Source organism: Oncorhynchus mykiss, chromosome 28, assembly GCF_057628025.1.
Source record: "Oncorhynchus mykiss isolate SJ-2025 chromosome 28, ASM5762802v1, whole genome shotgun sequence".
In the NCBI taxonomy this organism is placed as follows: domain Eukaryota; kingdom Metazoa; phylum Chordata; class Actinopteri; order Salmoniformes; family Salmonidae; genus Oncorhynchus; species Oncorhynchus mykiss.
The window spans coordinates 34,398,487-34,426,250 of record NC_143049.1 but is presented as its reverse complement, the minus strand read 5'-3'; the positions used below and the strand labels follow the sequence as shown (position 1 = coordinate 34,426,250).

Genomic DNA, 27,764 nt, shown 5'->3' with positions numbered 1-27,764 from the left:
TGTGTTTTCCCCAATACAAAATAATTGGAAAACTTTATTAAAACAGTTATAGGTCAACAGTCTTGCTTTGCTTTAAGAATAATGCATGGAAATAAGTAGTTAAATCAACAGTCGGGTTTGTCTACAATGGATATTGATCACAATGAAATCCATTTTTAACAGTATAGCTCAATATTTTACTTCATACAGTATTGAGATTAACATGCAACATATTGCTGATAGTAGGAAACAGTTCAATGTAAATGCTCTGTATATTAACTGTAATAATTGTCTCTGGCTGAAATGCCTCGAGGGTAGCGGTGCAGACCTGAAGACCATTGTCTTTCTTTGATATTTTAATCAGTCTGATGACACAGCTCTCCTTCCTGCTGCACATAGTACAGCTAGTATAAGCAGAGTCAGAATAACAGATCAAAATTAAAGTCACACATTACAATGTGAAGACAAAAAAAAAGAAAGCATTTAACACACTGATAGAACATCTTCCCCCAAATTCTTATTTGATTTCTTTTTTTATTTTACCGTTATTTAACTAGGCAAGTCAGTTAAGAACAAATTCTTATTTACAATGACAGTCTACTTGTAAAGCACACACACACACACACACAGTCTTTAAATATTTTTTTTCCCTGTCCAGGAACAGGAAGTGGAGAGCTCAGTCCAATGTCATTGACCTCACAACCTGATCCTTAGAGGCCCAAGAGGGAGTGAGGAAAGGAGACCGAATCAGACGAGCGGAGGTGAGAGATCTTCATCTGTGTCTGAAATAGAACCCTATTCTCTACTGTATAGTGCACTACTTTTGGCCAGAGCCTAGTAGTCAGCGACTAACGCGACCAGCTGAGCTCAGTCAATACTGAGCCAATAAGTGACCAACACAAAGAAGAAGAGAAAGAGACAGAAGGAGAAGAGAAAGAGAAACAGAAGGAGAAGAGAAAGAGAGACAGAAGGAGAAGAGAAAGAGAGACAGAAGGAGAAGAGAAAGAGAGACAGAAGGAGAAGAGAGAGAGACAGAAGGAGAAGAGAGAGAGAAAGAGAGAGAAGGAGAAGAGAAATAATACCGAAGGAGAAAGGAGACAGAAGGAGAAGAAAAAGGAGACCGGAGACAGAGAGACGGAAGGAGACAGAGAAACAAGGAGATAATTGACCTAAGTTGTGGTATAAAGAAGGGCTCTATATACAGTAGGAAGGGCTCTACTGACAGCACGGAACAGGGTTCCATTTGGACTTGGACATTCCTTGCACTGCAACATCTGTGTCTTTGAGTCCATCCACGGGGACAGGGCAAGGAGTCTCAGACAGACGTCTCAGCGTGTGTTTGGTGGGCCTGGAGAAGGGCTGTGATGTCAACGTGGGACCCCTGCTGTGCTACAGACAGGGCCGTGCGACCACGCTGGAGGAGGTGGAGACGAAAACAGGGAGATGAGAAAGAAAGAAGATCAATACTTGAGGTATGCACTATAAATCATTCTGGGTATGCTAAGTCAGTATTCCCTAAACCTCTCCTTGAGGAACCCTAGCTATTCCACATTGACATTCCTGAATTAGCACACCTGATTCAACAACTGAAGGGCTTGATGAATCAGGTGTGCTAGTACTGAACTGGGTGGGAGTACTGCAGGAGAGGTTTGGCACACACTATACTTAAGTATGCAACCATGCTAAACGACAGTGATATAAAATAAAAAACGTGAGAGAAAAGGGTATAGTGCAGATTCGCCAAGTGAATAAGAATTGATTCAATGAACACTTTGAGGATAGGCTGGAGTCAATTCAAAGCAGGAGGCCCTAAACTGAGAAAGCTTGGCTCTTATCCTCTACCAGTCTACGGGGAAAGTCGGACAGCGTACAGGGTTTCCTTTTTATTTTTGCCCTCTTTCCCTGCAGATTTATCGGATTAGTGATTAGCTTGTCAAAGCCCAGTGAGGTTTGCCTCAACAAAAGGCTTCATTAATCCACAGAGAGCTGAGTGTTATTATAGAACAGCCACTCACTGTCACTCTCAGCTCAATGAGTCACGGGCTGCATCCTAAACTGCACCCTATTCCTCGTTTAGTCCACTTCTTTTGACTAGGGCCCATAGAGAATAGGGTGCTATTTGGGACTCAAACCGGGGTATTTGGGCTATCAAATGCTTCCAATTGCCTAAGCTGCTCTTTCAGCAAAGTCGCTAATTGTAGTGAGAAAAGAGGACTGACATCCTGTTAACATTGAGTCTTATAATGGCAAAATAATTAACTTGAGATGGTTGATAATTCCCCCCAAGAGTGTAGTTTGTAGTCTTATTCACTAGGTGGCGTAGGAGGTTGTTAGATGTATTGTTAGATGTATTGTTAGATGTATTGTTAGATGTATTGTTAGATGTATTGTCATCTCCTGAAGTTACCGTTGGCCTCATGGTGAAACCCCTGAGGCTTTCAGGGGGTGGTTGGATTGTGTGTGTACAGAACGTAGTGTATCCATCTAGCACTCACCCTGTCAGTGACGCTGGTGTCACACTCGGCCGCCTGCAACAGCAGCCGGGCGATGTGTGTGTGGCCTCTCTCGCAGGCGCACACTAGGGCCGTGGCCCCCTGGCAGTCCTGGATGTTGGTGTCGGCCCCACAGCGCAGCAGCAGACGCACCATCAGGCCCCGGCCATGTCTCACTGCTAGCATCAGAGCTGTTTGACCCCCCTGGAGGGAGAGAGACAGGCAGAGGGATGAGGAGGGCCAAGAGAGGAGAATTATCTCGGCATGCAGAGAGAGCTGAAACTGACTAGCCAGGAGGCAGTTTGGGCAAATCCATCTTTAGTACAGAGGCTGGTCTTATAGGACAATGTTTTGTAGTGTGTTTAAAATAGAGAGGAAAATGATGCTGGCGCGGCCCTTGGGTCAGTTAAGACATGTTATGATGATTTCTGAGCAGAAAGACTCCACGGTATTCCCATGTGGCTCAGTTGATAGAGCATGGCGCTTAAAAACGCCAGGGTTAGAAGACTGAGATGCTTGGTCCTACAGTACAATATGTACCATATAATAGAGTTAGGATGAAGTATGAGGTGTGTATTTGGGGTGTCGACAGAGGCAGTGACAGTGACCTGGCTGGCTTGAGCATTGACGTCCCCCAGCTCCATGAGCCTGCCGACCACCTCCATGTCCCCAGAGCTGTCCGGGGCCGTCAGGGAGGCCAGCATCACCGCTGTGTACCCCGCCTTGTTCTGAAGGTCCACCTCACAAACACCTGCAGAGGGAACACACACTCATTTAGAAACGTGTATTGGACCATGTAGATGCACTGTGGAACCATGTAGATACACTGTGGAACCATGTAGACACACTGTGGAACCATGTAGATACACTGTGGAACCATGTAGATACACTGTGGAACCATGTAGATACACTGTGGAACCATGTAGACACACTGTGGAACCATGTAGATACACTGTGGAACCATGTAGATACACTGTGGAACCATGTAGATACACTGTGGAACCATGTAGATACACTGTGGAACCATGTAGATACACTGTGGAACCATGTAGACACACTGTGGAACCATGTAGACACACTGTGGAACCATGTAGATACACTGTGGAACCATGTAGATACACTGTGGAACCATGTAGATACACTGTGGAACCATGTAGATACACTGTGGAACCATGTAGACACACTGTGGAACCATGTAGATACACTGTGGAACCATGTAGATACACTGTGGAACCATGTAGATACACTGTGGAACCATGTAGATACACTGTGGAACCATGTAGATACACTGTGGAACCATGTAGATACACTGTGGAACCATGTAGATACACTGTGGAACCATGTAGACACACTGTGGAACCATGTAGATACACTGTGGAACCATGTAGATACACTGTGGAACCATGTAGATACACTGTGGAACCATGTAGACACACTGTGGAACCATGTAGATACACTGTGGAACCATGTAGATACACTGTGGAACCATGTAGACACACTGTGGAACCATGTAGATACACTGTGGAACCATGTAGATGCACTGTGGAACCATGTAGACACTGTGGAACCATGTAGATACACTGTGGAACCATGTAGACACACTGTGGAACCATGTAGATACACTGTGGAACCATGTAGATACACTGTGGAACCATGTAGACACACTGTGGAATCATGTAGATACACTGTGGAACCATGTAGACACACTGTGGAATCATGTAGACACACTGTGGAACCATGTAGACACACTGTGGAACCATGTAGATACACTGTGGAACCATGTAGATACACTGTGGAACCATGTAGATACACTGTGGAACCATGTAGATACACTGTGGAACCATGTATACACACTGTGGAACCATGTAGATACACTGTGGAACCATGTAGATACACTGTGGAACCATGTAGATACACTGTGGAACCATGTAGATACACTGTGGAACCATGTAGATACACTGTGGAACCATGTAGACACACTGTGGAACCATGTAGATACACTGTGGAACCATGTAGACACACTGTGGAATCATGTAGATACACTGTGGAACCATGTAGACACACTGTGGAATCATGTAGACACACTGTGGAACCATGTAGACACACTGTGGAACCATGTAGATACACTGTGGAACCATGTAGATACACTGTGGAACCATGTAGATACACTGTGGAACCATGTAGACACACTGTGGAATCATGTAGACACACTGTGGAACCATGTAGACACACTGTGGAACCATGTAGATACACTGTGGAACCATGTAGACACACTGTGGAATCATGTAGACACACTGTGGAACCATGTAGACACACTGTGGAACCATGTAGATACACTGTGGAACCATGTAGATACACTGTGGAACCATGTACACTACGTTCAAAAGTTTGGGGTCACTTAGAAATGTCCTTGTTTTTGAAAGAAAAGCTAATTTTTTGTCCGTTTAAAATAACATAAAATTGATCAGAAATACAGTGTAGACATTGTTAATGTTGTAAATGACTATTGTAGCTGGAAACAGCTGATTTTTTTCATAGAATATCTACATTCAGCTGTGCTAGCCTAATTGAAAAAGGGTTTTCTAATGATCAATTAGCCTTTTAAAATGATAAACTTGGATTAGCTAACACAACATGCCATTGGAACACAGGAGTGATGGTTGCTGATAATGGGTCTCTCTATACGCCTATGTAGATATTCCATAATAAATCTGCCGTTTCCAGCTACAATAGTCATTTACAACATTAACAATGTCTACACTGTATTTCTGATCAATTTTATGTTATTTTAAACGGACAAAAAATTTGCTTTTCTTTCAAAAACAAGGACATTTCTAAGTGACCCCAAACTTTTGAACGGTAGTGTAGATAGACTGTGGAACCGTGTAGATATCCCATACAGTGAGTTCTTATGTACACATACTGTCCTACCTTCACCATTCTCATAATAGTGTAATCATACACAGTGGTGCCTACCTGTGTCCAGTAGCAGGCTGACAATGGGGTAGTTGGTGTGAGACACGCTGTAGTGCAGCACTGTGTTGCCGTTGTCGTCTGCCATGTTAACTAAGAAGGGGAGGAGCGACGGCGTGGCCGTCCTCACCTCTCTGAGGTGCACAGACACTGTATTGGCCAGAGAGTCCTCCTCAGCCGCCACCCGGAACCAATGCTGGAACAGCACCACCAGGCCACGCCTCTGGGGAACAGACGGAAGATAACCGGGGAGTGTTAGTTAGTTTGGGGCTGGGACAAAAGCCTGCACACATTGTGGTCCATCTGGACTGGAGTTGCCCAGCCCTGCCATAGACTCTGATCTAAAATCAGTTTAACTGAAGACTTATTTCCATAATCCTTGAATATTTCAGGGAGAAAATGCGCAGAGCAGATGGACATGTTAACGACGCTAACAGCAGATGGACATGTTAACGACGCTAACAGCAGATGGACATGTTAACGACGCTAACAGCAGATGGACATTTTAACGACGCTAACAGCAGATCGACATGTTAACGATGCTAACAGCAGATAGACATGTTAACGACTAACAGCAGATAGACATGATAACGATGCTAACAGCAGATGGACATGTTAACGACTAACAGCAGATAGACATTTTAACGACGCTAACAGCAGATCGACATGTTAACGATGCTAACAGCAGATGGGCATGTTAACGACTAACAGCAGATAGACATGATAACGATGCTAACAGCAGATGGACATGTTAACGACTAACAGCAGATAGACATTTTAACGACGCTAACAGCAGATAGACATTTTAACGATGCTAACAGCAGATGGACATGTTAACGACTAACAGCAGATAGACATTTTAACGACGCTAACAGCAGATAGACATTTTAACGATGCTAACAGCAGATGGACATGTTAACGACTAACAGCAGATAGACATGATAACGACGCTAACAGCAGATAGACATGTTAACGACACTAACAGCAGATAGACATGATAACGACACTAACAGCAGATAGACATGATAACGACACTAACAGCAGATAGACATGATAACGACACTAACAGCAGATAGACATGTTAACGACACTAACAGCAGATAGACATGATAACGACACTAACAGCAGATAGACATGATAACGACACTAACAGCAGATAGACATGTTAACGACGCTAACAGCAGATAGACATTTTAACAATGCAAACAGCAGATATACAGGTAACTGCCCAAATAATGGAAACACTTGAGTAAATGAGGGATACAAAGTATTATGAAAGCAGGTGCTTCCACACAGGAGTGTTTCCTGAGTTAATAAGGCAATTAACATCCATTCATGCTTCGGGTCATGTATAAACATGCTGGGCAGGCCATTATTTTGTCTACCTTGGCTATGTCCCCATAGGATGACAACACTCCCATCCACAGGGCACAGAGTGGTCACTGAATGGTTTGAAGAGCATGAAAACGATGTAAGCCATATGCCATGGCCGTCTCAGTCACCAGATCTCAACCCCTCCGGTAGAGTTCCAGACACTTGTATAATCTATGTCAGGGTTCATTGAAACTGTTCTGGCTCGTGGTGGCCCTATTCAGACACTTTATGTTGGTGTTTCCTTTATTTTGGCAATTACCTGTACATTTTAATGATGCTAATGAAAGTAATGAGGTGCATAACTATGCTCCTCTTCGTTAAATGAAAAATGATTTCATCATTAACACACTGTGTTTTGGTGTTGCCTGCCTTATCTGTGTTGACAGCCATTCATGTTGAATAAGGCTTGTGTAATTAGGTTTGTTCCTATAGGGCCTATGTCTAAGTGTATTTCTGTACCATGCGTACCATTTCATCATTGGGGTTATCCATGTTATCCATGTGATCGCTGACGAAATGACATGCTGCTATGAACTCCCCTTCTACAGCCTCCCTATGAGGACATAGAATCATCAGTCCCATGAGTCCCATTCATATACTCTCACTAACGTCAATACGTTACAATAAAGATTGTCTTGACACTTTTCAAAATTATGAAATTAATATGCCAAAAACAACTGGCAAATCATCAAATTGTATAATTCATGAACGAAATACAATATACTCAGTTCCCCTCACCTGTCTTGTTTGGGATCTGTGTTTGGATCTGGTTCTGCTTCCATGGGTTCCTCTGGTGTTTTATCTGTCTTGTTCTGTTCCTCTGGTTCTGCAGCTTCCACATCCCCACCACTATCTGTCTGTTTGTCTGGTTCTGCAGTTTGAGTAGTCTGGTCCATCGGATCGGTTCCTTCCATCATCTCTTGACCTGGGCTTGGGTCTCCCTCTTTCTGGTCTCCATGGTTGGAACCCCCATGGTCTGCAAGTTTCTCTGCCATCTCCCCAGGGTAATGTTGTCCTTCTGGTTGTTGCTGTAGGGCTGACATGTCCTCCTTTGCATGGCTCTTACGATCCAAGTCCTCATTTGGTGTTGTTTCAAAGCTAAATGCATATCAGTAGGAACCAATGTGTTTTGCCATTATACTATTAGGAAAAAAGGGTTCCAGAATGGTTCTTCAGCTGTACCCGTATGATAATCGTTTTTGGGTTCCATTTAGAACCCTCTGTGGAACCAAAAAGGGTTCTTCAGCTGTACCCGTATGATAATCGTTTTTGGGTTCCATTTAGAACCCTCTGTGGAACCAAAAAGGGTTCTTCAGCTGTACCCGTATGATAACTGTTTTTGGGTTCCATTTAGAACCCTCTGTGGAACCAAAAAGGGTTCTTCAGCTGTACCCGTATGATAACCGTTTTTGGGTTCCATCTGTGGAACCAAAAAGGGTTCTTCAAAGGGTTCTCCTATTGGGACAGCCAAAGAACCCTTTTAAGTTCTAGGTAGCACCTTTTTTCTACGTGTGTACAGCCGTCCTGACAATCTAGCCATGTACATTGCCTTCAGAAAGTACTCATACCCCTTGACTTATTTCATATTTTTTTGGTTACAACCTGAATTCAAAATGGTTTCAATATTTTTTTTTCTTACCCATAATGACAAAGTGAAAACATTTTGTAAATTTATTTTTGCAAATGAAATACAGAAATATCTCATTTACATAAGTATTTACATAAGTATTCCCTGAGTCAATACATGTTAGAATAATCTTTGGCAGCGATTACAGCTGTGAGTTTTTCTGGGTAAATCTCTAAGAGCTTTCCAAACCTGGATTGTACAATATTTGCACATAACTAGGCAACTAGGCAACTCAGGAACATTCATTGTCATCTTGGTAAACAACTCCAGTGTACACTGAGTGGACAAAACATTAGGAACACCTGCTCTTTCCATGACATAGACTGACCAGGTGACCAAAGCTATGATCCTTTATTGATGTCAGTTGTTAAATCCACTTCAATCAGTGTAGATGAAGGGGAAGAGACAGGTTAAAGAAGGATTTTTAAGCCTTGAGACAATTGAGACATGGATTATGTATGTGTGCCATTCAGAGGGTGAATGGGCAAGACAACATATTTAAGTGCGCTTGAACGGGGTAGTAGGTGATAGTAGGTGTCAGGCACGTCGGTTTGAGTGTGTCAAGAACTGCAACACTGCCTGGTTTTTCACACCCAACAGTTTCCTGTGTTTATCAAGAATGGTCCACCACACATAGGACATCCAGACAACTTGACACAACTGTGTGAAGCATTGGAGTGAATGTGGGCCAGCATCACTGTGGAATGCTTTCGACATCTTGTAGAATCCATTACTGATGAATTTAGGCTGTTCTGAGGGCAACTCGATACTAGGAAGGTTTTCCTAATGTTTTGTACACTCAGTGTATATTTGGCCTTGTGTTTAAGGTTATTGTCCTGCTGAAAGGTGAATTTGTCTCCCAGTGTCTGTTGGATAGCAGACTGAACCAGGTTTTCCTCTAGGATTTTCCCCATGCTTAGCTCTATTCCGTTTCTTTTTATCCTAAAACAACTTCCTAGTCCTTGCCAATGACAAGCATGCCCATAACATGATGCAGCCACCATCATGCTTGAAAATATGAAGAGTGATACTCAGTGATGTGTTGTGCTGGATTTGCCCCAAACATAACACTGTGTATTCAGGACATAAAGTTAATTTCTTTGTCACATTTTTGCAGTTTTATTTTAGTGCTTTATTGCAAACAGGATGCATGTTTTGGTATATTTTTATTCTGTACAAGCTTCCTTCTTTTCACTCTGTCAATGAGATTAGTATTGTGGAGTAACTACAATGTTGTTCATCCATCCTCAGTTTTCTCATATCTCAACCATTAAACTCTGCAACTGTTATAAAGTCACCATTGGCTTCATGGTGAAATCCCTGAGCCGTTTCCTTCCTCTCCGGCAACTGAGTTAGGAAGGACGCCTGTATCTTTGTAGAGACTGAGTGTATTGATACACCATCCAAAGTGTAATTAATAACTTCACCATGCTCAAAGGGATATTCAATGTCTGCTTTTAAATGTTTTACCCATTGAACCAATAGGTGCCCTTCTTTGTGAGGCATAGGAAAACCTGCCTGGTCTTTGTGCTTGAATCTGTGTTTGAAATTCACTCCTCGACTGAGGGTACAGAGATGAGCTAATCATTCAAAAATCATGTTAAACACTATTATTGCACACCGAGTGAGTCCATGCAACTTATTATGTGAAGCACATTTTTACTCTTAAACTTTAGGCTCGCCATAACAAAGGGGTTGAATACTTATTGACTTAAAACATTTAATCTTATTATTTTTTATTTGTTTGTGAACATTTCCAAAAACATAATTCCACTTTGACATTATGGGGTATTGTGTGTTGGCCAGTGACACAGAATCTCAATGTAATCTATTTTAAATTTAGGCTGTAACACAACACAATGTGAAAAGTCAAGGGGTGTGAATACTTTCTGAAGGCACTGTACAAGAGGTTTTCATAGCTAAACGCAGACTGTACCCAACTTGAGTTGCTGCACAGTGAGCTCTTCAGGGTTAGCCATAAATTGGTCATACATTCAGAGGGTGATGCTCAAGTTAGTTATTTGTTAACAACATAAATGTCAGGAGTCTAGTGTCTTACCCTCCGTTCACACCAGCAAAGTGGAGGTTCTTTGACATCCGAGCACTCCCATTTCTCTTCATGATGGATTTTGGGACTGGGAGAGAAAACGCCAAGATTAGGATTGCAAAGCTACTGGTAAAAGCTATGGTAACCTATAGGAACTCTGGTAATTTATACTTGAATAACTTTAAACAAATGTATTCATATCTATTATTCATATTGCCAATGTGTTTCTAGTGCCGAGGTTCCCAACCAGGAGAACTAGGACCCCTGGGGGTACTTGGTCTATCCACAGGGGGTACATGAGAAGACACATGTGACCATAGGTCTACTGGTAAAATGAGGGGGTACTTCAGGGGTACTCCGGGCAGAGCAAAATTCAGTTGGTAGTACAGCAGCCAAAAGAGGTTGGGAACCACTGCTCTGGCCACATAATTCAAGAGAAAATAGCCTACTTAAATGAACAAAAAGCATCTAATGAACAATGGCATTATTTTCCATTAATTATGAGACTCTTCCAACTATTGACTTCTTACACAACTACCACCAGTTTGGCGCCAAAACATTTACAACAAAGACATATTGACATAGTAATATAAAAACAGTATAAAGGATATTTCATGCTGAAAGTCTCATATTAAACACCCTATGGTATTCACTAAGTTGATGGTCTATATTCATATTTAACATGTGATAAGGCCACACAGAGGGACAGAGATAATTACAGACACCTGTGATCATCTAAAGTACCCCCAAAAAAGGCCACTAGATAAAACTCCTAAAATACCTTGAAAGTTCTGGTAAACTTCAGAAGTTTCCAGTAATATACCCTTCCTTTGCAACCCTAGATGAGACGAAAACATTTTTTTAAGGCGTAGGAGTTGTTAAATCACACTTTGAATACAACAACAACTAAAGGTTGGTGAAGCTCGAACCCTTTATAAAAAATACAGAATTGTAAATGCTTTGCAAATTATTGTAATTTCAGGTGGGACCAACCACACAGTATGACATGGAAATAGACAGTCCTTAAACATACTCCATTATACATGGTTGGTAGCCTAATAACAATGGGACACTATGCGGGAAGTTTGATAACTACATATAAACTTTATTTATGTTAATTTCTTTGCTTTAATTAGACACACGAGTCTGGTAAGATGTGTCCTCAGCAGCATTGAATTGTCTTTAGCACAAGAACAAAATAATTTCCCTGTAACTATGACCAAAGTGCTAGTACAAAGGTAGAGAAGGGAAGTACTTGTAGGAACTGTAGAGTCATTCCAATATATCTTCATAAAATACATACAGTATGAGAGAGTTACAGTCATCAATACACATCTATCGTGAATAAAGCCAGGCCAGCTATAACCATTCATTTACACTGCATCGTGAATAAAGCCAGGCCAGCTATAACCAACCATTCATTTACACTGCATCGTGAATTGTGGGTCTCAATGTAAGCGAGGCAAGGAAAGTTGTCTGTGAGTAGTCTCTGACATGGTAATGGGATTTCGTGTGCAGTAAATTCCTGTCATTGACTCAAAAATCGGACCTAATCTTTCATGCTAGATGGAGAAATAGCTCAAAGCTACGAGTTAAATGTGCTGAGGTGACGTGAATGGCGTTTCAAAAGCATTGGGAATCGATTGTATTACATTATGACTGTGCTTTGAAATTCAAATGAGTTCGAAAATGTCTCATTTATTTAAAGACAAAAGAGCCCTGTTGTATAAAATAAACATTGGAATTGAATTTGCTTTATAAGGAACCTGAGAAAATGATTCCTTGTTCCAAATAACTTTTATTTTTATATTTAATTGAAGATATTTATTGTCAATGTAGACTGGCAATTGTTTTCCAGGTTCCCAGTCCTAGATCAAGTCTTCTCCTGGACTAGAAAGCACTTTCAATGGAGATTATTCATTGAGTATACTTTTTAGTCCAGAAAAAAAGGCTTAATCTGTGTTCTGGAAATCAACCCGAAAGACGTGTGAAAATAGGCTATACCTCCTTGAGAAACCTCTCTGTCACTGGATCCATGGATGTAGTAGGAGGAAAGAGTATGAACCAGACTCATCATCTCCTCCTGCAGTGAATTGACCTCGGGGTCTGGGTGCTCCAGGGCCTTGCCCCCCTCTGGTGCTGTCCCCCCACACAAACACTCCCACTGCTGTTCCAGGAGACACTGGATCCTCTTTACGTGGAGGGCTGCCACAGCTTGATCAATGCTCCCTGGGGGGGCTTCCTCCTGGGGCATGTGCTCCATGGGTACTGCTAGGCCTGGTTCTCTGACGGAGCAACGGACCACCGTTTTTGAACTGTGTTGACCAGCTCCAAGACTGTTCGCTTGGGCCTCCATCATGAAAGAGCTAGCTGAAACCCAAACTTGATCATCTTCTAGGTCCTCAATCTGAGTGCCTGGGTTTTGTCTATTTGTTCTAATGGTCACTGTATTTGTCGACAAAGCTTCTACATTCAAGCTTTCTCTAATGGATGTACCATGCACACCTGCTAAGACCCACCGAGAAGAATTCTCAGTCTGTTTTTCATCTTGCTCCACAGGGACTCTTTCTGCTCTCCCCCAGTCCCCAGTGTTCCTGATCAGCTGGCACATCCTCTCATCGTTCCTCCGGCCCTCCTCCTGCTGTTCTCTCAGTAGCACGGTGGCCTTCTGGAGGTCCAGGCTGCTCTCGTGAAGCCTCTGCTCCAGCATGGCTACTTTGGCCTGCAGAGACGTCACTGTGAGAAGCTCATCCAGGTCTGTGCTTGTCCTCCATTCGTGTGTCTGGTTAGAGTCGTCATCGGTGACGTCATTGTTGGCGAGGAAGAGATTACTCTCTTTCCTGGGTCTTTTGAGGTCAGAGGTCACGTAAGAGTGGTCTTTGGCCCTGTTGGAGAAGCTTCGGGATGCGGGTTTGGGGTTCAGTCCAAGACGGAGCATCTCCCTCTCCTCCTGCAGGATGTATATCTGTGCCTTGAGCTCTGGGATGACCCGGACCTCCTCCTCCAGCTTGCCCATGTGCTCCAGGGCTTCATTGAGGCGGCGCATGGTTCCAGAAAAATCCTGGTTGGACTGACAGTTGGACGAACGGTCCAGGGAGTAGAAGATGTCTTCCGTGGAAGTGTCCCTTCCTCTGAGATGGTCTCTGGAGCTTCGGAGACTGGCCGGGTCCTCAGTTGACTCTGAACCTTTCCTTAGCAGGACGGTGAGAGGCAGGCTGGAGGCCCGCAGGAGATTGGGCCTGATGTGCTCCCCCAAGGGCTGCTCATCAAAGGCCCTGATACTGGCTTCCATCTCTGCCACAGACTTGTATCCTCCAGGGGAGGCTGGCGATCTGCCGTCATAAGCCCAAGAGTCATAGCCTTGGTGGGGGTTGGGGAGGCGAGACCTGGAGGCCAGAGCTCCAGTGGAGCCCCAGGCGCTAGGCTGGTAGCCATGCCCAGAGAGATTGAGGTTCCTGGGGAGAGTGCTGGGCCTCTGCCCCCTGCTCCGGCGCTGGATGGGGACCCTCTTTATGGTGTGGCCCTTCTCGATGTCGTCAACGTACTTGAGGAAGTCCAGGTCCAGGCTGAAGCCATAGGGCGTCTCCACAGAGTACGGAGGAGGCTTCCCCTTCACCCTATTCTCTGGGGCTTCGGGCCCATTTCCTAAAAAAGGATTGCAGTGTTTCTATACTTGTTATCATAGCATTGATACATAATAAGCACTATAGTGTGTGGAGCATAAATGTGTTTAGGAATTATCTAACAAACATTTTGTTTCATATAACTATCAAAAATGTAGCCAATTTTCATTGATACATTTGATATGATATATTTTTAAAGCTGTTACCATTTTGTTTGTCCGTCATTGTCAGGCCTTGTTTTTTTAGCACATTATATGTCTGTTGGTAGTCTGAGTGTCAGTTTCAGCTCTCTGGCCAACCTCTACAGGCGTTGTGACTCTTTTCTCGTGATGGAAAGCAACTTGGCTGCCTGGCAAGAGAGAGCAAACAGGGGACAGAGGAGGAGGGTGAGAACATTTGTATATTATTGTTGTTAATGTCTCTGTTGTGTGTTCTAATGTCTCTGTTGTGTGTTCTAATGTCTCTGTTGTGTGTTCTAATGTCTCTGTTGTGTGTTCTAATGTCTCTGTTGTGTGTTCTAATGTCTCTGTTGTGTGTTCTAATGTCTCTTTTCTGTGTTCTAATGTCTCTTTTCTGTGTGTTCTAATGTCTCTGTTCTGTGTTCTAATGTCTCTTTTCTGTGTGTTCTAATGTCTCTGTTCTGTGTTCTAATGTCTCTGTTCTGTGTTCTAATGTCTCGTTTCTGTGTGTTCTAATGCCTCTGTTCTGTGTTCTAATGCCTCTGTTCTGTGTTCTAATGTCTCTTTTCTGTGTGTTCTAATGTCTCTTTTCTCTGTGTTCTAATGTCTCTGTTCTGTGTTCTAATGTTTCTTTTCTCTGTGTTCTAATGTCTCTGTTCTGTGTTCTAATGTCTCTTTTCTGTGTGTTCTAATGTCTCTGTTCTCTGTGTTCTAATGCCTCTGTTTCGTGTGTTCTAGTGTCTCTGTTCTGTATGTTCTAATGTCTCTTATGTGTGTTCTAATGTCTCTGTTGTGTGTTCTAATCTCTGTTCTGTATGTTCTAATATCTCTGTTCTGTATGTTCTAATGTCTGTTCTGTGTGTTCTAATGTCTTTTCTGTGTGTTCTAATGTCTGGTCTATGTGTTTTAATGTTTCTGTTGTGTGTTCTAATCTCTGTTCTATGTGTTCTAATGTCTGTTCTGTGTATTCTAATCTCTGTTCTGTAGTTATCAAACGGTTCTGCACACGGATCATGTAAAACACTGTTATTTTCACCATGATTTTCTTTTTACCATTTTGAAAAAATAAGTAAATTAGACACTGTAACTGATATTTATAAAAGTGGTTATTAAGTAACCTTCTGTTTACACAACCTTCTGTATCCTTCTAATTCATACTGAATGCACTAGGGCCTACATGTCTGGAACTGGTGGACTTGTGGTTTACTTCTGGTATTTCCAAATGAGGACTCGCCCTGGATTTTCGAGTGGACAGCTGATCATGAACTTGTGGCAGTAACATTGACCTCTCACTCACTCACTCACTCACTCACTCACTCACTCACTCACTCACTCACTCACTCACTCACTCACTCACTCACTCACTCACTCACTCACTCACTCACTCACCTGCTTCATCCATACATCAGAATTAACCCTACTGACTTGCGTATAACAGTGAAAGGCCTGATGTTCGCTTGATTATATCAGCCTTGGCATTTCTAACACACCGGCCCATTATTTTCCCTGAGGCCCCCATTATTAGCCAGATAATGGACCAGCCCATCTGGTAATTTCCCGAAATGCCAAATGGCCAGTCCGCCCCTGATTATAGACCTTCAGTCCAAATACAGATCTCAAAATAACTCCTAGACGGTTGAGACCAATAGCCAGGGAACCCAATACACTCCTACATATAAAAATGTCTCTCCTACTCTCTCGGCCTCCCTGCTTTCTCTGTTTCTCTCCCTCAATATATTTCTCTCCTTCAACTCTCTTTACTCATTCTACATTCTCCCCTCTTGTCCTCCAGCCATCTTGTCTACTTTTAATCTATCCTGACCACCCATATCTATCCATCTCACTCTTCTTTTAATCTATCCTGACCACCCATATCACTCTTCTTTTAGTCACTCCCCTCTTCCAAAGCGTCCTCCCTCCTTCCCCTCTATAACCCTAAACCCCCCTCTCTCTCCAGACCCCTCAGTGGGTAGGTGCTAGACTCTAAACCCCCTCTCTCTCCAGACCCCTCAGTGGGTAGGTGTTAGACTCTAAACCCCCTCTCTCTCCAGACTCCTCATTGGGTAGGTGCTAGACTCTAAATCCCCTCTCTCTCCAGACCCCTCAGTGGGTAGGTGCTAGACTCTAAACCCCCTCTCTCTCCAGACCCCTCAGTGGGTAGGTGCTAGACTCTAAACACCCCTCTCTCTCCAGACCCCTCAGTGGGTAGGTGCTAGAGTCTCTGGCCTCTTGGAGGACCACAGTGACAGCCACACGCAGCCACAGACCCAAACAATGTCAGCTATGCAGTAAACAGAGAAACACCACTGACTGAACAGTCCCGCTGTGAATGACGCCCTACACACAGGCGATAAGCACAATAACAGACGTGCACACACACACACACACACACTCTCCATGCATACAGAACATACTGTGCATACATTCATAAAGACCACTTACATACATGTGCACACTACTGTAAATAAAATAAGATAAACTGGACAGTTTTTATCTCCATCTCTTCATTCAAATACTCAATCATGAACACTCTTACTGACAGTTGTGGTTGCTTCACGTGATGTATTGTACCATGTTTTGTGCTGCTACCATGTTGTGCTGCTCCCATGTTGTATCGCTACCATGCTGTGTTGTCATGTGTTGCTTAATCCCAGCCCCCGTCCCAAAAGGAGGCCTTTTGCCTTTTGGTAGGCCGTCATTGTAAATAAGAATTTGTTCTTAACTGGCTTGCCTAGTTAAATAAAGGTTAAATACATTTAATAAAAAATGTACTGTGTCAATGGAATGTATTGTTACACACAGTTCTTGTTACATACACACAACACACAACGTGTGACCCACAACAATCCACACACAGTTCTTGTTACACACACACAACACACAACGTGTGACCCACAACAATCCACACACAGTTCTTGTTACACACACACAACACACAACGTGTGACCCACAACAATCCACACACAGTTCTTGTTACACACACACAACACACAACATGTGACCCACAACAATCCACACACAACGTGTGACCCACAACAATCCACACACAACCTGTGACCCACAACAATCCACACACAACGTGTGACCCACAACAATCCACACACAACCTGTGACCCACAACAATCCACACACAACCTGTGACCCACAACAATCCACACACAATGTGTGACCCACAACAATCCACACACAACCTGTGACCCACAACAATCCACACACAACGTGTGACCCACAACAATCCACACACAACCTGTGACCCACAACAATCCACACACAACCTGTGACCCACAACAATCCACACACAACCTGTGACCCACAACAATCCACACACAACCTGTGACCTACAACAATCCACACACAACCTGTGACCCACAACAATCCACACACAACCTGTGACCCACAACAATCCACACACAACCTGTGACCCACAACAATCCACACACAACCTGTGACCCACAACAATCCACACACAACCTGTGACCCACAACAATCCACACACAACCTGTGACCCACAACAATCCACACACAACGTGTGACTTATCCCTTATTCCCCAGGCTACACACATCATCGCTGACACCAATTGCCCCCCAGTATAAACAAACAATACAAATCACAGTACGAAGGTAGATGGAGACATTGTGGTGCCAGGCCTTTTCACTGAGATGAAAGTAGTCTTTGAACACCTGATCAGGCCTGGGGCTGTGACAGCCGAGGGTATAGACCAAGGCACGTAATCTTAATGTTCACAGGTGACTGTTGACAGAATACTCTAGTATCTTCAATGGGGTGAAACAAACAGAGACATCTTAGGAAGGAAAGAGAAGGGGAAATGTCAATCAAAACAAACTGTCTTAGGAGTTAGTGAAGAGAGGGAGAGCAGGGTGTTGACTGAGACGCTCTGTTACCTCTAAGATACTAAACCGTACACACATGTCTATCTATTCTGTGGTGTGATCAAGTGATAATGCCCGAGAAGCAGGTGATTGGAGGATATAATGGTCCGGATGTTGTTAACCCCGAGACGGAATGCCGTTTTAACCAATCAGCATCCAGGATGAGGCCGCTGTATGAAGCTATGTACTGTACATGACTGTTCCCATTGTAACGGCCTTAAACTAACACATAGGGACCTCCTCAAGCGGTTCAGATGTCTTGGCATAACGCTTAAGGTGTTGGCTTGACATTTGCTGGATCTTGGTTCGAGTCTTGGTCGGACTTCCATCAAACAATTTGCCACACTGTGGTGCATAGCTAATTAGAAACTTTAACTATGGTGCATAGCTAATTAGAAACGTTAACTATGGTGCATAGCTAATTAGAAACTTTAACTGTGGTGCATAGCTAATTAGAAACTTTAACTGTGGTGCATAGCTACATAAGAACTTTAACTATGGTGCATAGCTAATTAGAAACTTTAACTATGGTGCATAGCTACATTAGAACTTTAACTGTGGTGCATAGCTACATAAGAACTTTAACTATGGTGCATAGCTACATAAGAACTTTAACTGTGGTGCATAGCTACATAATAACTTTAACTGTGGTGCATAGCTACATAAGAACTTTAACTGTGGTGCATAGCTACATAAGAACTTTAACTGTGGTGCATAGCTACATAAGAACTTTAACTGTGGTGCATAGCTACATAAGAACTTTAACTGTGGTGCATAGCTACATAAGAACTTTAACTGTGGTGCATAGCTACATAAGAACTTTAACTGTGGTGCATAGCTACATAAGAACTTTAACTGTGGTGCATAGCTACATAAGAACTTTAACTATGGTGCATAGCTACATAATAACTGTGGTGTATTCATGGGTTTCATGTTTTTTCACAATATTGTTTTGGACCATTGCCCGACTGAGCATTCTACTCAATGCAGATTTGAGTTTAGATGAGTATAACATTAGCTAGAAGGACTGGGTTTATCACCACTTTAAGGCCGCCGGCAGAGGGTGGATTGAGAATGTTCATAACAATGGCATGACGCGACGAGTGACAAAGGTGCAACCTATGAATAGCTACAGACATACCTTTAACTATGGTGTTATAGCTACAGACATGACTTTAACTAGGGTGTTATAGCTACAGACATGACTTTAACTATGGTGTTATAGCTACAGACATGACTAACTATGGTGTTATAGCTACAGACATGACTTTAATTAGGGTGTATAGCTACAGACATGACTAACTATGGTGTTATAGCTACAGACATACCTTTAACTATGGTGTTATAGCTACAGACATGACTTTAACTATGGTGTTATAGCTACAGACATGACTAACTATGGTGTTATAGCTACAGACATGACTTTAACTAGGGTGTTATAGCTACAGACATGACTTTAACTATGGTGTTATAGCTACAGACATGACTAACTATGGTGTTATAGCTACAGACATACCTTTAACTATGGTGTTATAGCTACAGACATGACTTTAACTAGGGTGTTATAGCTACAGACATGACTTTAACTATGGTGTTATAGCTACAGACATGACTTTAACTATGGTGTTATAGCTACAGACATGACTTTAATTAGGGTGTATAGCTACAGACATGACTAACTATGGTGTATAGCTACAGACATGCCTTTAACTATGGTGTTATAGCTACAGACACGACTTTAACTAGGGTGTATAGCTACAGACATGACTAACTATGGTGTATAGCTACAGACATGACTTTAACTATGGTGTATAGCTACAGACATGACTTTAACTATGGTGTTATAGCTACAGACATGACTTTAACTAGGGTGTATAGCTACAGACATGACTAACTATGGTGTATAGCTACAGACATGACTTTAACTATGGTGTTATAGCTACAGACATGACTTTAACTATGGTGTTATAGCTACAGACATGACTTTAACTAGGGTGTTATAGCTACAGACATGACTAACTATGGTGTTATAGCTACAGACATTACTTTAACTAGGGTGTTATAGCTACAGACATGACTAACTATGGTGTTATAGCTACAGACATGACTTTAACTAGGGTGTTATAGCTACAGACATGACTTTAACTAGGGTGTTATAGCTACAGACATGACTTTAACTAGGGTGTTATAGCTACAGACATGACTTTATCTGTCTTTGTACTTAAAAAAAAAAAAACGTAAACACTTAACATAGGCCAGGCCCTGTTGTTACCTCACATCCCAGCAATAAGGCCTTACATTATGCCTGGGAAGAAAAAACTTCAACTTGCTCAATTTTCCATTGGCTCAACTTACCCCATGGCCATTGGCTCAACTTACCCCATGGCCATTGGCTCAACTTACCCCATGGCCATTGGCTCAACTTACCCCATGGCCATTGGCTCAATTTACCCCATGGCCATCCATTGGCTCAATTTACCCCATGGCCATCCATTGGCTCAACTTACCCCATGGCCATTGGCTCAACTTACCCCATGGCCATTGGCTCAACTTACCCCATGGCCATTGGCTCAACTTACCCCATGGCCATTGGCTCAATTTACCCCATGGCCTTTGGCTCAATTTACCCCATGGCCATTGGCTCAACTTACCCCATGGCCATTGGCTCAATTTACCCCATGGCCATTGGCTCAATTTACCCCATGGCCATTGGCTCTACTTACCCCATGGCCATTGGCTCAACTTACCCCATGGCCATTGGCTCAACTTACCCCATGGCCATTGGCTCAACTTACCCCATGGCCATTGACTCAACTTATCCCATGGCCATTGTCTCAACTTACCCCATGGCAAACATTTAGACTATATTGGCCCACACAGCTATAAGTACAGTATGCACATTCATGCTAGGTTTAGGACCTAATATTAAAACGTATAGACTCCAACTGATGTATAGAACAATCTTAAAATTATCTACTTTGTTTTTGATACAAGTATCATCTAACAAAATATATTCATTTGACTTGATGAAAATAAAACAATTTTTACCTAGAGACAAGGGTGGCTCAAATGACCTCTTTGGCTCAAATGACCCCTTTGGCTCAACTTACCCCTTTGGCCTAACTTACCCCTTCGGCCTAACTTACCCCACTCTCCCCTACTGCAGAACAATAAACTGTCCGCTGGTGTGGATGCTCGTCAATGTTTATAGTTACAGTATGTATAATTTATCGCTATAGTTATCATCCTTGGTGTGTATGGCCCTTAAAGCCTTTTCCCCATTGTAAAGAAAGAAGTCTCAATATTTTTCAATTGCAATTTTGGGGCCAATTTGAGGGCTTTGTTTCTCTTCCTGTTCCCACCACTGCTCTGTCCTGTGTATAAATGCATTGGTTTCTCCTCACATCGTTACAAACCAAAAATCTTCAGCCACAGCATTCTTAAAAAACGCAAATTAAATTTGAACTCATGACACTGTTAAAACGGTCGCCTCCCTAAGATGATATGTTCTAGAGCACCAAGGCCACCATTTTAGTTGCTGGTTTATGATAAGTTCTAGAACACTAAGGCCACCATTTTAGTTGCTGGTTTTAGATATGTTCTTGAACACTAAGGCCACCATTTTAGTTGCTGGTTTATGATATGTTCTTGAACACTAAGGCCACCATTTTAGTTGCTGGTTTTAGATATGTTCTAGAACACTAAGGCCACCATTTTAGTTGCTCGTTTTAGATATGTTCTAGAACACTAAGGCCACCATTTTAGTTGCTGGTTTATGATATGTTCTAGAACACTAAGGCCACCATTTTAGTTGCTGGTTTTAGATATGTTCTAGAACACTAAGGCCACCATTTTAGTTGCTGGTTTATGATATGTTCTAGAACACTAAGGCCACCATTTTAGTTGCTGGTTTTAGATATGTTCTAGAACACTAAGGCCACCATTTTAGTTGCTGGTTTATGATATGTTCTTGAACACTAAGGCCACCATTTTAGTTGCTGGTTTATGATATGTTCTTGAACACTAAGGCCACCATTTTAGTTGCTGGTTTTAGATATGTTCTTGAACACTAAGGCCACCATTTTAGTTGCTGGTTTATGATATGTTCTAGAACACTAAGGCCACCATTTTAGTTGCTGGTTTTAGATATGTTCTAGAACACTAAGGCCACCATTTTAGTTGCTGGTTTATGATATGTTCTTGAACACTAAGGCCACCATTTTAGTTGCTGGTTTATGATATGTTCTAGAACACTAAGGCCACCATTTTAGTTGCTGTTTATGATATGTTCTTGAACACTAAGGCCACCATTTTAGTTGCTGGTTTTAAAAATGTTCTTGAACACTAAGGCCACCATTTTAGTTGCTGGTTTATGATATGTTCTAGAACACTAAGGCCACCATTTTAGTTGCTGGTTTTAGATATGTTCTAGAACACTAAGGCCACCATTTTAGTTGCTGGTTTTAGATATGTTCTAGAACACTAAGGCCACCATTTTAGTTGCTGGTTTATGATATGTTCTAGAACACTAAGGCCACCATTTTAGTTGCTGGTTTATGATATGTTCTAGAACACTAAGGCCACCATTTTAGTTGCTGGTTTTAGATATGTTCTTGAACACTAAGGCCACCATTTTAGTTGCTGGTTTATGATATGTTCTAGAACACTAAGGCCACCATTTTAGTTGCTGGTTTTAGATCCAATGGGGACACAGACACATTGTTTAGATTTTTGTTCTAGAACACTTTGAAGTTAGCCTGGTCCCAGATCTATTTGTATTAACACCTATAATGTATGGTGACACTGACCATTGTTGGCAAGCACAAACAGATCTGGGACCAGGCTACATAAGTTGCTACAGTAAGACAAAGGGTTGGGAATTGGGCTCTCACACAAGCTTTGTGGAGAATGTCGTAGAAGACATAAAGCTGTCATCAACATATGAGTCCAGAAGATTCCTGGTATCTCAGCTGTTCCTGGACTGGTTCCTCTGATAAGATCAGATGTTCTTCTCTCTCTTTCCTTAAAGCGCCAATCAGCAGTTGAAACAATAACAAAGCAAAACAAGAACGAACCACCACTGGTTCACTAAAAAGCTGAGGGATGGGACTGGAGAAATGGAACCACTCTCATAGACCACTATGGATGCAAGGACTGACCATCCATGATATCAAAAAGATAGTTTTAACCATGTTTAGAGGATTTTTAGTGTTTGAAAAAACAAACATTTACTTTGTTTACAAACATTGGGGTAAAACAAGCGTATATTTTGGATTCTGATGGGGTACGACTGTTGAACTAAGCTCATGAGCCATTTATAAGTTATATTCTTCAAGAATCAATGGGTACATAGTCCAAAAATAGATGTACCTACTGCAGATTGACCCTTTAGCTGTGGCGGTGGTGGTGTGTGTGCATTTTATTTGTGATTCACTCTGAAGTGCTACTTACAAAGTGTTGTGGACTGGAATGAATGAATGGTTCCATTAATAACAAAGCAATCCATCCCACTTCTACATCCAGGTGATTGTTTTCTCTTCACTCATGGCACCCTAGTGGGTAGAACAGAAGGTCATGTGTTAGTTTTACTCTGTAGTCAGTGTACTAGTTACAGGCATGACTACAGATGCATCCCAAATGACCTCCCTTCCCCATTTGGTGCACTACTTTCAACCCATAAGGCTCTGGTCAAAAGTTGTGCACTAGATAGGGATTAGGGTGCCTTTTGGGACGTACTCTACAACTGGAGGGCGCAATGACTTTCTCATCTCTGTTCTGTTGTCAGGAAAAGGGATATTTTCTTCGTCCAGTTTGGCCATGCTGACTATGTGGTATTTCCAGTACATAACTCTATTCCTTGTCTTCTATTTGGAGTTGGTTTAGAAACTCAAGCCAACTTGTTGGACTCCAACCGCCCCTAACCAACCACTGTCTTTCTCTTCTCCCAACTTCCTGTATCTGTCACTCTCTCACACATGCACTCTTTCTCTCCCTCCATCCAGTTTGATTCCCTGTGGTTCTGTAGTGTTCTCTGTGTTCTAATGTCTGTATTCTGTGTTCTAATGTCTCTTTTCTGTGTGTTCTAATGTCTCTGTTCTGTGTTATATTGCCTCTGTTCTGTGTTCTAATGTCTCTTTTCTGTGTGTTCTAATGTCTCTGTTCTGTGTTCTAATGCCTCTGTTCTGTGTTCTAATGACTCTGTTCTGTGTGTTCTAGAGAATTTAGATAATTCTGCTATCTCTTCAACATTTTGAGACCTTTGCTTTTGACATGGACTCTTCCTGTTCATGGACTCTTCCTGTTCATGGACTCTTCCTGTTCATGGACTCTTCCTGTTCATGGACTCTTCCTGTTCATGGACTCTTCCTGTTCATGGACTCTTCCTGTTCATGGACTCTTCCTGTTCATGGACTCTTCCTGTTCATGGACCCTTCCTGTTCATGGACTCTTCCTGTTCATGGACTCTGCCTGTTCATGGACTCTGCCTGTTCATGGACTCTGCCTGTTCATGGACTCTGCCTGTTCATGGACTCTGCCTGTTCATGGACTCTGCCTGTTCATGGACTCTGCCTGTTCATGGACTCTGCCTGTTCATGGACTCTGCCTGTTCATGGACTCTGCCTGTTCATGGACTCTGCCTGTTCATGGACTCTGCCTGTTCATGGACTCTTCCTGTTCATGGACTCTTCCTGTTCATGGACTCTGCCTGTTCAAGTATGAGGATGATGCTGCCCTCTTGGTTTTACATTAGAATGAGAAGATATACTAAACTATATCAAATCCAAAACCATATGAAATCCATACCAAACCATATCAAACCCATACCAAACCATATCAAACCCATACCATACCAAACCATATGAAATCCGTACCAAACCATATGAAATCCGTACCAAACCATATGAAATCCATACCAAACCATATGAAATCCGTACCAAACCATATCAAACCCATACCAAACCATATCAAACCCATACCATACCAAACCATATGAAATCCGTACCAAACCATATGAAATCCGTACCAAACCATATGAAATCCATACCAAACCATATGAAATCCGTACCAAACCAAATAAAATGTATCCCATCTATACCATACCAAACCATATAAAATCCATCCGTATCAAATCCATACCAAACCATATCAAATCCGTACCAAACCATATCAAATCCGTACCAAACCATATCAAATCCATACCAAACCATATCAAATCCGTACCAAACCATATCAAATCCGTACCAAACCATATCAAATCCGTACCAAACCATATCAAATCCGTACCAAACCATATCAAATCCGTACCAAACCATATCAAATCCGTACCAAACCATATCAAATCCGTACCAAACCATATCAAATCCGTACCAAACCATATCAAATCCGTACCAAACCATATCAAATCCGTACCAAACCATATCAAATCCGTACCAAACCATATCAAATCCATACCAAACCATATCAAATCCGTACCAAACCCATACCATACCAAACCATATCAAATCCGTACCAAACCATATCAAATCCATACCAAACCATATCAAATCCATACCAAACCCATACCATACCAAACCATATCAAATCCGTACCAAACCATATCAAATCCATACCAAACCATATCAAATCCGTACCAAACCATATCAAATCCATACCAAACCATATCAAATCCATACCAAACCCATACCATACCAAACCATATCAAATCCGTACCAAACCATATCAAATCCGTACCAAACCATATCAAATCCATACCAAACCATATCAAATCCGTACCAAACCATATCAAATCCGTACCAAACCATATCAAATCCGTACCAAACCATACCAAACCATATCAAATCCGTACCAAACCATATCAAATCCGTACCAAACCATATCAAATCCGTACCAAACCATATCAAATCCGTACCAAACCATATCAAATCCGTACCAAACCATATCAAATCCATACCAAACCATATCAAATCCATACCAAACCATATCAAATCCGTACCAAACCATATCAAATCCGTACCAAACCATATCAAATCCGTACCAAACCATATCAAATCCGTACCAAACCATATCAAATGTATCCCATCCATACCAAACCATTTAACATATATCCCATCCATACCAAACCATATCAAATCCACACCAAACCATATCAAATCCGTACCAAACCATATCAAATCCGTACCAAACCATATCAAATCCGTACCAAACCATATCAAATCCGTACCAAACCATATCAAATGTATCCCATCCATACCAAACCATTTAACATATATCCCATCCATACCAAACCATATCAAATCCACACCAAACCATATCAAGTCCATACCTTAAGAAATGGTTTATTGGCAAAATGCTTTAAAACTGCACAGCCTAAAAGAAAGAATAATTGCTTCAATTAACTTACTGTCACTTGGTAATCCATTTTTTTATTTTAACAGTTTCCTCCCTATTGTGTTTGAGATGTATTTTGATTGATATGTGTATATATCCCCAATGGAAATACGTTTTACAACTGTTTTTGTGTCATCCTCAATTAATTGTAATACCATTGTTCTGTATCCACGTGTGTGGTTTCATTGTGTTCAAAAAGTGTGTGTGTGTGTGTGTGTGTGTGTGTGTGTGTGTGTGTGTGTGTGTGTGTGTGTGTGTGTGTGTGTGTGTGTGTGTGTGTGAGAGAGAGAGAGTTTGTGTGTGTGAGTGAGTGAGGGGTGTGGTAGACATCTGACCTCTAAAAGTCGACTGTCTGTCAGACAGTCCGATGAATAACTGTAAGGGCTCCAAGTCCAACCTGTATACCTGATTCTCGGACAACTGAATACCCCCTTTGCTATCTACTTGTTATTTAAATTCTAAGTTTAAAATGACCCATGTTTAATTCAAGACAATTAAGGACAACATACATATATTCTGAAAAATACAGCACCTACAAGTAGTATCCACCTTGTGAATTATTATAATACAAGCAAGCAGCACAGAACTGGAAGAAACAACAGTGTCCAACTTTACCTTTACCAACTCTGCCCCAGCTTGTTCAGAGTGTTCTACTGTAACCTGATGTCAGAGTGTCCACTCCAGTCTGAGTTCCAGTACTTCTCCAGTCGCTTCTCTCAGCCCAGCTTGTCTGTCAGTCTGTCTCCTAGAGGGAGGTACCAACACGGAGAATGGGATGCCTGAGCTGCTTGGCAAATTTAGAATCCTCTCATAGCACAGGCTGTACTGTTGTTGTGGGGATGGGTTTCAGAGCATGCCTTTCTCCCTCCGTCCAAATAGACTGCGGGTGGGGGCCCACACTGAACAGCCACACCCACGTTATTAGATATCGACCAATAGGAGCTTGCAGGTGGGGTCCCTCACTCAAAGCAGTGGACAGCAGCTCACTCGAGACCCGTGCTGTTGGATGTGACTTTTCAAAAATAAACTCCCCTAGGTAGTCAGTAATGTGTGTTTCCTACAAACAAGCACACTTCTATTTTAACTTGCCTAATGGCACTTCATCTACCCAGGCCAAGAGAAATATAGTCCTCCCAGCAATAGAGGAAAATTGAAAAAAAAAAAAATTACCAATCTCAAAACAGAAATCCT

At 42.2% G+C, this 27,764-nt stretch overlaps 1 protein-coding gene across 2 annotated transcripts; it reads right to left on the bottom strand.

Moving 5' to 3' along the window:
- LOC110509039 (KN motif and ankyrin repeat domain-containing protein 4) lies at nt 1-27,606 on the bottom strand. Of its 2 annotated transcripts, XM_021589984.3 has the most exons (11): nt 27,189-27,606; nt 23,637-23,737; nt 14,322-14,464; nt 12,497-14,137; nt 10,505-10,580; nt 7,557-7,916; nt 7,287-7,371; nt 5,448-5,667; nt 3,080-3,222; nt 2,475-2,675; nt 1-1,393 (listed from the first exon to the last, which is right to left on the bottom strand). In XM_021589984.3, exons 3-11 carry the CDS (start codon nt 14,338-14,340, stop codon nt 1,295-1,297), a joined length of 2,844 nt encoding a protein of 947 aa, XP_021445659.3. In that variant the 5' UTR covers nt 14,341-14,464; nt 23,637-23,737; nt 27,189-27,606; the 3' UTR covers nt 1-1,294. The 2 variants fall into 2 exon arrangements, with proteins under 2 accessions (XP_021445659.3, XP_021445658.3); XM_021589983.3 differs by lacking the exon at nt 23,637-23,737 and having other exon boundaries at nt 27,189-27,471.
- Between the last annotated feature and the right edge of the window lie 158 nt (nt 27,607-27,764).

What these genes read in the sequence shown, in the direction of transcription:
- LOC110509039 (XM_021589984.3), bottom strand. An exon ending in TTTGCTGGTGTGAACGGAGG is followed by an intron (nt 7,917 to 10,504) that starts GTAAGACACTAG and finishes ATATGCATTTAG; the next exon opens with CTTTGAAACAACACCAAATG. An exon ending in TCAATGCTCAAGCCAGCCAG is followed by an intron (nt 2,676 to 3,079) that starts GTCACTGTCACT and finishes CTCTCCCTCCAG; the next exon opens with GGGGGTCAAACAGCTCTGAT.